Source organism: Megalopta genalis, chromosome 6, assembly GCF_051020955.1.
Source record: "Megalopta genalis isolate 19385.01 chromosome 6, iyMegGena1_principal, whole genome shotgun sequence".
NCBI lineage: Eukaryota > Metazoa > Arthropoda > Insecta > Hymenoptera > Halictidae > Megalopta > Megalopta genalis.
Window position 1 is genome coordinate 17996413 of NC_135018.1, and position 13930 is coordinate 18010342.

The 13930-nt window shown below is 36.6% G+C and overlaps 1 protein-coding gene and 1 long non-coding RNA gene across 4 annotated transcripts; one reads left to right on the plus strand and one right to left on the minus strand.

Moving 5' to 3' along the window:
• The first annotated feature begins 108 nt into the window (after positions 1 to 108).
• Positions 109 to 1212, plus strand: LOC143259605 (uncharacterized). Its single transcript, XR_013033615.1, has 2 exons — positions 109 to 277; positions 425 to 1212. It is a non-coding gene; the product is annotated as an uncharacterized LOC143259605 (long non-coding RNA).
• On the minus strand, positions 630 to 9914 carry LOC117220713 (ras-like GTP-binding protein RhoL). 3 transcript variants are annotated; one of them, XM_076522663.1, is made up of 7 exons: positions 9677 to 9914; positions 9512 to 9613; positions 2749 to 2951; positions 2364 to 2493; positions 1311 to 1425; positions 1103 to 1220; positions 630 to 1002 (listed from the first exon to the last, which is right to left on the minus strand). In XM_076522663.1, the coding sequence occupies exons 3-7, from the start codon at positions 2765 to 2767 to the stop codon at positions 803 to 805; spliced, it is 582 nt and encodes a 193-aa protein (XP_076378778.1). In that variant the 5' UTR covers positions 2768 to 2951; positions 9512 to 9613; positions 9677 to 9914; the 3' UTR covers positions 630 to 802. The 3 variants fall into 3 exon arrangements, with proteins under 3 accessions (XP_076378778.1, XP_076378777.1, XP_076378779.1); XM_076522662.1 differs by lacking the exon at positions 9512 to 9613; XM_076522664.1 differs by lacking the exons at positions 9512 to 9613; positions 9677 to 9914 and adding an exon at positions 5802 to 5940.
• Positions 9915 to 13930: the final 4016 nt, after the last annotated feature.

A 13930-nucleotide genomic window follows, 5' to 3' on the forward strand; every position in this document is an offset into this window, starting at 1 on the left:
TATGTCATTGATTCGACAACGCCAAGTATCTGGTGCCAAATATCGAGCAGCAGTCTTCTTTCAGCAGATTCGCATAAATTTCCTCGCAAAGTACACTACCAACCGTTTTACATGTACCACTTAGTCGAAGCAGGCTTGCGACGAAATTTCAAATGAAAGTTTCAGGCTTCGTTCAGCGCCATTAAACGAAGTGGCAAAACGCTCAAGCTTGTAGACGAATTATCCACTGGAAGTACCTCTGAGGAACACCAGAGGGCGCCATTGTGCATTTCCCGAGGTTATTTTAATATATATAAATATAATATATAATATTATATATATAATATATATCATATATATAATAATATAAAATAAATAATAATAAAAAAATAATATAAAATAATGTATAATATATATATAATATTAATATATATATATAAATTAGGTCCAGCAGCTTGGACGTCTTGCCGTTGCGTGTGTAACAACACTGTGCGGACCCTTGAACGAAGCGCGTCAAATTTGAAATGTGTTTAATCCTTTTGCGAGCTCGAACGAAAGCTAGAGGATCGCGTTCTACGACAGAGCCGGTTACGTAGTCGAATGCCTAATCCAAAGAAGGTAAAACCAACATGTTCGTACATGACAAACGATTAATGAAATTAATATCTTTTTATTAACTTCCATTGTAACATGCATCGAGAAAAGTACTTAAAAAGCATAGTCTTTGGAATAATGTATACATTTCCTATATATAAAACTGATTTCGATTCGATGCTAATTTCTATCTATTCGTAAGGTATAAATATTGGCGTCGATTTAATTCTTAAACTAAACAGCAAAGCTTTCTCGATGGTTTCTTAAGGACAGCTCTTATGGCTTCTATGAAAACTTCATCCAAGTTCTCGCGTTTCAACGCAGAACATTCGACGTATTTACAGGCCTTCACTTTTCTCTTCATTTTCTTGCAGTCTTTCAGGGTAATCGAATCTACGTTTTCCGTGTTTCTAAGATCTCCCTTGGTACCTGTTCGGAACACATTGAAACCACAATAATAAGCAATTAGCGAAATTACAATTTAGGAATAAATTTTAGGAACAAACGAGGAACAGTTGATAGTAATTACCGACGAGAACTACGGGTATGTTTGGACAGTGGTACTTGATTTCTGGATGCCATTTGTTCGCGACATTCTCGTAGGAATTACGAGAATTCACAGAAAAGCAGATTAAAAAGCAGTCGGTCTGAAATGAAATCAGGAAACATCATTGTAAATCAACGTCGAAGAAAGTGGACGGAAATAAGAAGAAACATCGGTGAAAAAGCCCGCTCACATTCGGATAGGATAGAGGCCTGATCCTTTCGTAATCCTCTTGACCAGAAGTATCCCACAGAGTCATGTCGTATTCTTGTCCGTCTACGCATATGCTTCCTGCATAGTTATCGAAGCTGAAGGAAAAATAAATGCAGATGTAAATTGATCGTCGTCGGGCGCGTATCAAGCCACCCGATCGGCCGTCGCAGGATCATTTACAAATAGATCTAATAGATCGATTCTCCCAATATATGAGCCGTTTATTTTGAAAGTGGCATAAGTCATTTTGTTTTTAAGTCGATATATTTAAGGGTTTGTGTTTTAACACGTTTAAAAATATGCATACTAACTTTCGAGAAGATTTACTTGTATTTGTTATCTCAGAATACTGATATTTTTCTCAGTATAAATAAAGTGACATATGCCACTTTCAAAATAAACGGCTCATATACAGGGTGTACCAAAAATGTCTCGCAATCCGAAAGTAGGGGATTCCTGAGGTCATTTGAAGCAACTTTTTCGTTAGCGAAAATGCAATCCGCGGCTTCGTTTACGAGTTATCAACGAAAAACAGTGACCAATCAGAGGCGAGATCATTTGGCGCGTGACGGCCGAGCCAATGAGCAGAACTGGGCTTCGCGCACTCGTTGGCTGGGCCGCCGCGCGCCAGCCGAGCTCGCCTCTTATTGGTCAGTGTTTTTCGTTAATAACTCGTAAACGAAGCCTCGGAAAAAATTTTCGCAAAGGAAAAAGTTGCTTCGAATGACCTCAGGAACCTCCCATTTCCGGATTGCGAGACATTTTCGGGACGCCCTGTATATATATTTTTGTATATTATATTATATTATATTATATTATATTATATTATATTATATTATATTATATTATATTATATTATATTATATTATATATATTATATTATATTATATTATATTATATTATATTATATTATATTATATTATATTATATTATATTATATTATATTATATTATATTATATTATATTATATTATATAAAAAAAAAAATGTATATATTTTTTTTCCCTGCATACCGTATTATATAGAGTACTTACACCGTAGGCACGTACTCCGACGGGAATTCGTTCGTGGTATATGTAATGAGCATACAGGTTTTGCCAACGGTGCCGTCGCCGATCGTCGTAACTTTGATGGGTCTGTGTCGCGAGGCTGATTTATTGTTCTCTAAACAGTGAAAGATGATTTCAGTGTTCGCAATGATCTCCAAACCCTTGAATTATTCCGAAAGTTAATTTAGAAAGGATTGTTATTTGAAAGTTCCCAAACGAACCGAGATACATGTAACGCGCTATAACGAGATATATAATATAAGCAAAAATGTACAAACGAAAGCAAAATGTTCTGCAATTATATTCGGAGCCGCGTATCACGTACTCGTGACAAGGGTGGAACGGATATGTTCGATGTTTCTGTATTTACCCTCATTGTTATTACACATCGCGTACGGGGAACGGAGGGCAGGGTCCAGCGTCGAAGAATTGAGTCGAGTCGAGCCGAGTCGTGTCGAGCCGAATCGAATCGGTTCTCAGCTTCCCGGTCAATTTGATGACGTTTGTTATCAGCGGTGAACGATGCTAGTTATCTGTCATCCGGCCACCTCCATTATCCGCTACATTATTCGGCTGTGGTAAAACGAAAGAGGTTGATAGCGTCACGATAGTATTGGTATCAAGCAACGTCATTGATATGCGTGCATCAGACTGGCAATGAGATGCGTAGGCATTTGCCAGACGATCGCCCGACTAGAATGGAGCATGACGATAATAATAATGTCTTCGGGCGGCGCGCGCGTTAACGCTACAGCTGCCAATTATTCAAATTGTACGAATGCTTTTGTAGTTCGGTTTTTCGTGATTTTTCTGAAGAAAAATGTTGGGATTATGGAATGAAAAAATGAATATGATTCTAATTCTTTTCTTAAAAAGACTTTATTTTATTCCTTTATTGAGAGAAGGTATATGGGCGAAAACGATCGAACGACCAAACTCTACCGAGAGTCCGGTAAAAAAAAAACGCTTCTTTTATACCCTTCTTGGGTTCGTCTTATCCACCAATCAGAGACGTTTAATTGTCGCGTTTCACATTGTATACGTGACGCTGGGATCCCCAAACAGTCAGGACACGATGTGTATCTAATGGTACCGGTGATGATGTATCGCGGTATCTATTATAGACAGTTTACATCACCGTCGTTGCCCGCTGACGGAACCGACGAAAATGTAAACCGATATCTTAGTATCTTAGTACTAAGTAAACTATAGATTAATTTTTGTTCGAGGTTAAAATTTCCTTTTTTTTCAACAAAAAAGAACAACGAATAGAACGAATCGCCTCGAATCGCTTTCAGCCGGTTTCGATGGTTCGCAGTTTCCGAGCGTTAGTTCAAAACGAAAAGAAATCGAAAGCCCGTGCAGAACAAATATAATACGAAATAAAGGCGAACGTCAACGAGCAGCGTGACGGCGGATACGAAACGTTGTCGCGGGCGTTTGTCACCGCGAACGAATGCTTCGCGTCTGATTCACCGCGTACGCCAGTAATTATTTCATTAAAACGACGGAATTATATTTCCGTTGGCTTAAATTCGTAAAACCGACCGACCGGACTCTGTGAAACTGAGATCATCGCACTGTCCTCGCAATTATTCGGTTGTCCGGAAAGTTCCTGCCGATTTTCGGTTGGTAGCGTGAGAGACCTGACCGAATATATCACAACTATTGAAAACAAATGACATGTGTATATATATATATATATATATATATATATAATATAATATAATTATATAATAATTAATATATAATTATATTATTATTTTATAATATAATATAATATATATATTATAATATAATAATATAATATTATAATATTATAGAAACAAATTTGAATATAAGTATAATATATATATATAATATTATATTATTATATTATAATATATATATTATATATTAATATAATATATTATATTATATTATAAAATAATAATATAATTATATTATATTATATAATGTAAATATAAATATATAATATAATAATATTATAATATTATATTATATTATATATATATATATATTAACGATGGAATTCGTTAAAACATTGTAAACGTAATTGGAGTGACACTGGACACTCGGGACAATACGTTATAGCGTTTTGTAAACTTTTGTTTGCTTCGTGGCGCCGGGAGAAACTCTACCGATTTACGCTGGGCGTTCATCGAAATTCGAAAATTTCCAAACCCACACGACGCTCCGTCTTCGAATTTCCAATTTCCGCCCGTATCGGATCAACACGCGACTCGCACGCGCGACCTGACCGAATATATCACAAACTATTGAAAACAAATGGCATGTGTACATATTCTAGAAGAGATAACTTCAGCCATATTTGGAAAAAAGTTTGCTTACGATTCGTTAATTTTTGTCAGTTTTCTACGCCTTAGAATACGGTGGCAAATAAAAAGTGTATTATAGGCATTTAATGCTTTTCTTTTTCCGAAAGGGCAAAAATGCCACACAAGCGGCAAATAAGATACGCGCTGTCTATGGCGAGGATGCTGTAGCCGAAAGAACTGTGCGGAAGTGGTTTGCTCGGTTTGAAGCTGGAAATTTCGACCTTGGAGATCAAGGACGACAAATTTTTTGCCAAAAAACCTGAGAGGTTCTGTTTAGGACGGAATTCTCAAGCTGCATGAAAGATGGAGAAAGGTTGTGGAACAGAACGGTACCTATATAATTTAATAAATGTATACCAATATTCAACCCCTTAACGTGCACGCTCGAGTTAACTCGAGCGCGCTAAACTGGCCAGACTGTGCACACTCGAGACAATTCGAGCGGCGTTGTACTTTATGTCGCTATAACTTTTCACACTCGAATGCAATCGAGAATTGAAAATAACAATGTGAAAGCAAAAAAAAAGCAATCGTTTTATTGATATTTATCATTTACATGGGATTGTAAGCTATAACACTTACTTATTCAAGTATAAAATATATCCTTTTTCCACTTATCACTTACGACTTATCTCTTCCTTGTGAGCCGCTTTCCGACAGCGTATTCATATTCAGATTCTGATTCGCTCATTTTTCAATATATATTTTACTAAAATATAATGTGAAATAAAATATAAAAATAATAAAAAAAAAAATAAAAAAAAAATAATAATAATAATAATAATAGCAATAATAATAATAATAATAATAGCAATAATAATAATAATAATAATAGCAATAATAATAATAATAATAATAATAGTAATATTCTGAAAATTAGAAATCATACCAATTGTATAAATATCCATTATTTTTGTAATTTTCTTGCCAAGACAACGTTCTGAATTGTGTTCTTTTACATAAAAAAAATTGATTCTTTTTGGCCGGCCATTTTCCAAAAATCTGTGCGTTAAGGGATCAAATGAGCTGCGTTTTAATCGTCCTAAAAAATCGGCACCAACTTCCCGGACAACCCAATACTTACACGACCACACAGCTGCCGGTTTTCGAACGATCGGCGTCGTTTCTTCGAAGAAAGAACGATCGAATCGTTGAACGGCACGAGCTCTCCTCATAACGTTTCCTTCCTCCGTACGGTTAGCAGTTAGCATGGATCGGTTCGCGAGTGCGATACGCCGCGCCGCGACAACGCGGCTCCGCGATAGAAGATAGAAGGAACACACGAGAAAATGACTGCGAAACGCTACGAAACGGTGGGTAGCACGGTGCACGCGTAGGTAGACGCCGAGGGTGTGCCATCGGCCGCGCTAACGACGCGACGCATCAAATAATTCTAACCACGCCCTTCCTTCCGCATTCCAACCCTGTGTCCCGACCCGACCGTTTCGAAAATTTCCTAAGTCACACGAATCAGACGAACGTCTTCCAATTTCCAGTTTCCGTCCGTATCGGATCAACGCGCGACTCGCACGCGAGCTAACAATAAAATGTTATTCCTCTGCGCGAACAAATTCGTTTAACACCACGTGAATGCCACGTCACCCATATATGGGTGACGGCTATGTTTTCGCAGTCTTGTACTAAGAAATTGTACTTATATCCAAATTTGTTTCTATAATATTATAATATTATATATATATTATAATATTATATTATTATATTATACTATAATATAATAATATAATTATAATATATTATATTAACATATTATAATTATATTATATTATAATATAATAATATAATTATAATATACTATATTAACATATTATATAATATAAATATAAATATATAATATAATAATATAATATAATATAATATAATATAATATAATTATATTATTATATATTATATATATTATAATTATATTATTATATTATATATATATATATATATTAACGATAGAATTCGTTAAAACATTGTAAACGTAATTAGAGTGACTCTGAACACTCGGGACAATACGTTATATACGTTTTGTAAATTTTTGTTTGCTTCGTGGCGCCGGGAGAAACTCTACCGATTTACGCTGGGCGTTCAACGTGTTAACCGTGCAACGTGCGTTCGTCAAAAATGCGTCAACATCGCGTCAACGTTGGAATTCATTTTCGTTCTGACCAATCCGAATTCTCTCTATTCAGTTTTTATCGATTTTATTGAAACCACTATTTGATTTATCGACCATTCGATCGGTACGAAGCGAAAGAAGTTGCACCGCGTTTCCTCATGGAAAATCACTGAGCACACGAGCGATTCAAGACATTATGTAAAGTACAAACATTTGAATTTCTATGTTAATCGTTTTTGTAGCGCAACCGGCGATCGCGGTTGCTCGAATAGAGGACGACGGGTCTGGTAGGCGCGGCGACGTTCTGTTCTTCGTTTACAACAGGCGAATGACACGTGCGTCACCGAACGATGAACGCTGGTTCGTTTGCAAGAGTCTGCAGCCACTGAAACATTTCGATCTCTCTGTTCTCGTGGGAGATAGGTAAAGCGGCGATCGAGTTTCAGTTGCTGGGAAAATGAACGGACCGATAATTTTCGTATTGACCTCGTATCGACCGTTTTTCGGATGGGGGCAAGGCGACGGACGCAGAAATACAGTAATGTCTCCCTCTAATTGACGCTCGGATCGTCCAGAAAAATGGACAATTTTGGAAAAGGAGATACGATTGTTCGAGCCTTGCGGTTCGTTTTTATAGTTATTGACAATCGGCAACTATTGGGTTGGCAACTGAGTAATTGCCGATTTCAGTTATAGAGATGTCTTTCACTCCCATTTTATTTTATAAATATTATAATATATAATATAATACAATATTATAATATATAAAATTATAATATTATAATATTATAATATATAATAATATAATATTATAATTATAATAATATTATTATATATATTATTATAATTATAATATTATATTATTATATATAATTATAATTATAATATTATAATATTATAATATTATAATTTTATACATTATAATATTGTATTATATTATATATTATAATATCATATATTATATTATTATATTATAATATTGTATTATATTATATATTATAATATTTATAAAATAAAGTGGGAGTGAAAGACATCTCTATAACTGAAATCGGCAATTACTCAGTTGCCAACCCAATAGTATATAATTATAATATATATAATATATATATATATATATATATATATTATATATATTATAATTATATTATAAAATTATTATTATTATTATTATTATGTTACTTTTTATTATCCGTGATTGTTAGCAACTGGACAAATTGAATGCAGCGGTCAAGGAAAAGCGACCAGAATTGGTCGATCGTAAAGGTGTCATTTTCCAGCAGGACAATGCTAGGCCGCACACGTCTTTGTCCACTCGGCAAAAATTGATGGATATTGGTTGGGAATTGTTGTTACACCCACCATATAGCCCCGATCTCGCGCCATCGGATTACCACTTATTTCGATCCCTGGACAACTCCCTTCGTGGTAAAACTTTTAACGATGACGACGCTGTAAAATCTCACTTAACTCAGTTTTCGGCCGAAAAGGATCAGACTTTCTACGAGCGTGGAATTTTCGAGTTGTCAGAGAGATGGCGAAAGGTCTTCGAACAAAATGGAAAATACATTACAGATTAAACTTCGTTCCAAGTAAAAAAAAAAAATTTGTATTTCATTGAACAAATCGGCGATTACTTAGTTGCCGACCCAATATAAAAACGAGCTGCAAGGCTCGGTATCTCCTCTTCCCGAATTGTCCATTTCTGTGGACAATCCGAGCGTCAGTAAGGGAGACATTGCTGCAGGTTGCAATGGGTCGCGAATAAAGCCGACGATGACATAACCGCGAGCGCGTTACCGAACCTGTGCGACAGGCCTTCGGTGCTGTGTAATTAAAGACGCGAATGTATCGTGTCTTTTTCCCGCGACTCGATAATTTTACGAGATATTACGGTCGGATTGCGTGAACGACGCGCGTACCCGACTTACGCGATACGACTTCGATTTTGCACGCGACGACGATACCGAACGAACGCGCCCACAGTGAAATTATTATTTTTCTCCGTACGACAGGATAAACGAATGTCGGCCGGCGGTCTGTTATCAATACCTCATCCTGTTTCCTACCGTGTACACGAGCATCGCGTATAGCCCGAACCCGTGAAATGTTCCGAGAACGATGGCGAACGAGCGCGCTTTCGATTTTATTAAATAATTCGCAGATGACCGCGCTTCGAATAACCAAGACCGTTTACCATTTACCGTCTACCGTTCGGCCGTTCGCACCGGCGATGGAAATGATGCGATGCGCGGTGACCGATTTTTCATAGCGATAACGAACGATAAGATTGTAGATGCGCGATGGCACTTCTTATTATCTGTAATTTCTATGAAACCTCGCGATAATTACCAGCGTCGCGAACGTTCCAGAAATAATCGGGAATCGTTGGAAATACAATTCGCAGCTTTTATTTTCAACGTCTTTTACCTTTTTTTTGTTTTGTAACAGAAGCTTGCAACAACACGGTTTTACGACGCGTCGAGATATTTAAACCGAGTTGTTCGACGATCACGCGATATCGTACCGTTATCCGCGCGAACGCGTATATATAGGCGTAGATGTAGAAAAAATGAAGCTCCGATCGCTGATAAATTGTGTTGTATAATACCGTGTAATTTGCTGCCGATTAGGATTGTTCGACGACAGGATGCGAGCGGATCTTTTTCTTTTACCTTTTCGGCGTTACCTTGCATCGAAATCGTTAGCGCGATCCGTTGCGGCAACACCGTTACAGGCGGTCACAATTGTCACTCTATGAATTATGCCACTGTGAACTGCGATGAAACAAGAAAAGAAAGAAAAGCGCAACTCTCGTCGAATTCACCGTGGAAACTCACCGTGAAATCGGATATTTTCGTCGATAAAGGCACATGCTTTACACGGTTCACGATGGCTATCACTACTACCGGCACGAGAGCTTTCGTTCCGCGGACGATTTCGAACGGCCGACGAGCTAATTGAAATTCTCTTTTCGATTCGTAGAGGCAGCGGGAAGATAGCAGCGGGAAGGCAGCGTGGACGACGCGCGGTTCGAGCGACGACTGCTCCAAGACTACGAAACATCGCCGACGCGTTTTAAACCTTCACCGAAACCTCAATTACGCTATACTACACGCATATACTGCAAAGATACTGGCCGGCCGCTACGAGCCACCTGACTTTCAAATTCGGTTCCCCGCCGGCGACGATTCACGTCCGTTTTCTGTTCGACGATTTTGCATTACTCTCATTTTCTATTTGCGATGCTCGTCCCACGAGAACGCGAAATATTTTCAAAAATACGATTCGCTCGTATTCTTATCAGCGAACGATGTCGTGACGCGCAACGCATGATTCAGAAATTTTATCCCGAAATATGGCCGAGGTAAATAAATCGGAAAGCACGGAGACGTCTCCACGTGTCGTTGATAGCCGGGCCTTGGGTCTTTGATGGTTAATTTCGGAACACAAAAGCAGGAGGTTTCTGACTTTTTATTTGCGATTTTTTTTTTAAATTGTGTCAACAAAATGTATAGATTTTTATCTTCCCCAAAATTCGTTCTGCAACGGAAACGCTTGTATAAACGGTCTGTAAAAATCTTCGGCTGGGTCTGAAACGACCCGGTGTCAGATTCTCACGACACTGCTAGACCAGGGAACATTTCGAATGAAAGTTATATAGTATAGTATAAGTATAGTATATATATAGTATAGTATAGTATATATATATAATATAAGTATATATAGTATATATAAATATAGTATAGTATAGTATATATATAATATAAGTATATAGTATATATAAATATGGTATAATATAGTATAGTATATACATAATATAAGTATATAGTATATATAAATATAGTATAGTATAGTATAGTATATATATATATAATATAAGTATATAGTATAGTATAGTATATATACTACATACTATATATAGTATCTATCTATAGTATATAGTATATAGTATATAGTACTATATATAGTATATATACTATATACTACTATATACTATACTATATAGTATATATATATAAGTATAGTATATAGTATAAGTATATATACGATATCCCAAAGAGAGAGAGAGAGAGAGAGAGAGAGAGAGAGAGAGAGAGAGAGAGAGAGAGAGAGATTCGCCGCGCACAGCCCGTGACGCGCATAAATTAAAATTCTAAATTACTCTCGGCTCGTATGTGGAATGACAAATAGTTTCATATTTGTAAATAGTATTCTATCGATGACGCAGTTGTTTTAATCAGCGGCTGCCTGTTGGATGGTTCCCCGATTGTTCGACATGTTTGGAACATTCTGGATTTGCAAGGTACATTTTGTTACTTACAGTCGATCGTTATCGTTTATTATTTTCTTCTTACCGGTTAACGTTTGAACGGAGGATCGTGCGCGATGACGTCGAATCGCTTTTACGTCACGCCTGTTGAAAGCAACCCGGTCTACACCGGTACATTACTGTGCGCCGGGAAATCGATCGACGAGGGATTAAAACAAGGCTGTTGACAAATTTTTAACACGTTGAATGCCACGAGGGTCACCGGTGATCGGTGCTTAAGTTGGCGGCGACGCCATGGGTGACCCAAATTGGTAGAGATATACAAGATGTCCCAAAAATGTCTCGTAATCCGGAAATGGCGGGTTCCTCGGATCATTCGAAGCAACTTTTTCCTTAGCAGAAACGTTCTACGAGGCTTCGTTTACGAGTTATCAACGAAAAACGCTGGCCAATGAGAGGCGAGCTCAGCTGGCGCGAGGCGGCCGAGCCAACGAGCGCGCGGAGCCCAGTTCAGCTCATTGGCTCGGTCGCCTCGCGCCAGCCGAGCTCGCCTCTCATTGGTCACTGTTTTTCGTTGATAACTCGTTAACGGTGCGCCGGAGAAAAATTTTGTAAAGGAAAAAGTTGCTTCGAATGACCCGAGGAACCCGCCACTTTCGAATTGCGAGACATTTTTGGAAAACCCTGTATATAATTTAAAGCAAATGTCAATATCTAAAATTTTGTATTATTACCATCGTCGATTCAAACAGTGACTTTTTAATGTCGTTTTTACCTTGTACCCTAATGTTAGCTTCTTCATTTCGTTATCTTATGTTTTATATGATAAAATAACGAACTTAACGCAGTAGATATTAATAGAAAGTTGCTTCGAGTGACCCGAGGAACCCGCCACTTTCGGATTACGAGACATTTTTGGAAAACCTTGTATATAATTTAAAGCAAATGTCAATATCTAAAATCTTGTATTATTACCATCGTCGATTCAAACAGTGACTTTTTAATGTCGTTTTTACCTTGTACCCTAATGTTAGCTTTTTCATTTCGTTATCTTATGTTTTATATGATAAAATAACGAACTTAACGCAGTAGATATTAATAGAAAGTTGCTTCGAATAACCCGAGGAACCCGCCACTTTCGGATTACGAGACATTTTTGGAAAACCCTGTATATAATTTAAAGCAAATGTCAATATTTAAAATCTTGTATTATTACCATCGTCGATTCAAACAGTGACCCCCGTCGCGATTAACATGTCAAACGTGGTTATACACTGTAACTTACCTATTGCAGATAATATTTCAACGTGATATGTATCACATGAAAGAAAATTCATCGTGGCGCCATTGGCAATTTCTGTAAAACCGGCGTGGCATTCAACGTGTTAATAAGGTGTATTTTGTACAAACACAGATTCAATTAAATCCTTCTCAAATGTTTATCGTCTGTCAAAATGATTTTTTAACCCTTTGCAATCGAAGCTATTTTAATTCGAACTCCAAAAGATGTTTTCTGATCTATGTTAATTGTATATGTTAATAATTCCATTTTATATGATTTATTACGATTTATGCATATGAAATTCAGCCTATTGGCAAGTACAATAGTTGCAATTTTAAGTTTCTTTTTTTTAATATAAACGAATCTAATACTGTTACAATCATTTTGAGAAATAGTATAACAACTTTTAGTGGCGCCTCAGTGTCGCCACTCGAGTGCAAAGGGTTAATGTCGTTCTTACCCTGTACCGTAATGTTAGCTCTTTCATTTCGTTATCTTATGTTTTACATGATAAAATAACGAACTTAACGCAGTAGATATTGATAGAACGAAATGATCTGATTGGATCAGATCTGATCATGATCTGAAAGTATTCCGAATCGCTTGAATAGTTTGGATTAGTTGCCGAGGCTCGTCTGCAGTAGCAGATGTAGATAATGTAAATTTCTATCTTACAAATCGCGTCAACTGTGACGCCTTCAGAATTATCGTTCGCCGATAATTTTGGCGAATAGTTTGAGCGTTCTGCCGCTGCGCGAAGTGGCGCTATTCGAACGTTCGAAGGCAGCAGAAAAGTCGTGCCGGATTTTACATTATCTCTTATGGGAAAAGCGACACGTTCCATTTTCTGCGACATTCTACATTGAAACAAGAAGTAGAGAATTGTTTATAACGATTTTTCTACTAACGGATGTTCCAATTACAAAAATAAAGAGGCTTCGAAAAATCGATAAATTGCGGTTTCTAACTCGGATTGAAATAACTCGATATTAAAGGATTATTTCGAATCGATTTTGGAATGTATTTTCGTAGGAATTTTCGAACGTTTCGAGGCTTGAATTATAGCTTGAAGAATGTACTTCAACGCAGGGGGATTGCGATTTGAAAATAATTGCGACTTTGATCGTAATAGCGATTAAAATTTGGAGACAAATTAATAATAATCGAAGATTATTATTAAGACAATATATAATATATTGTCATAATACAATATATATAATATATTGCCGCCGCGTACAATATATATAATATATTGCCGCCGCGTACAATATATATAATATTTATAAGACAATAAAAATCGAAGTTGTGCAAAACTATTATAGGAATGTAACTAAGACTTTAATCTAGATCCTGTAATTACTATAGCGTATTTTATAATTCCTAATATTATTATTCCTTCAACTTAGTTAAATGTATATAGTTTATACAGACATGGCAATACTTTTGATTATACCCACAAGATCTCTAGAGTTTTCGAGCTTTATAGTTAGAGATTCGCAAGTGAAACTAAATTTTATTTATTTAATTTAATTATGAAAA

Bases quoted from the DNA above. Each gene is read 5' to 3' on its own strand.
- LOC117220713 (XM_076522662.1), bottom strand. The intron at 1,426-2,363 runs GTAAGTACTCTA...TTTTTCCTTCAG, and splicing joins TCGGAGTACGTGCCTACGGT to CTTCGATAACTATGCAGGAA. The intron at 1,221-1,310 runs GTGAGCGGGCTT...ATTTCATTTCAG, and splicing joins GGCCTCTATCCTATCCGAAT to ACCGACTGCTTTTTAATCTG.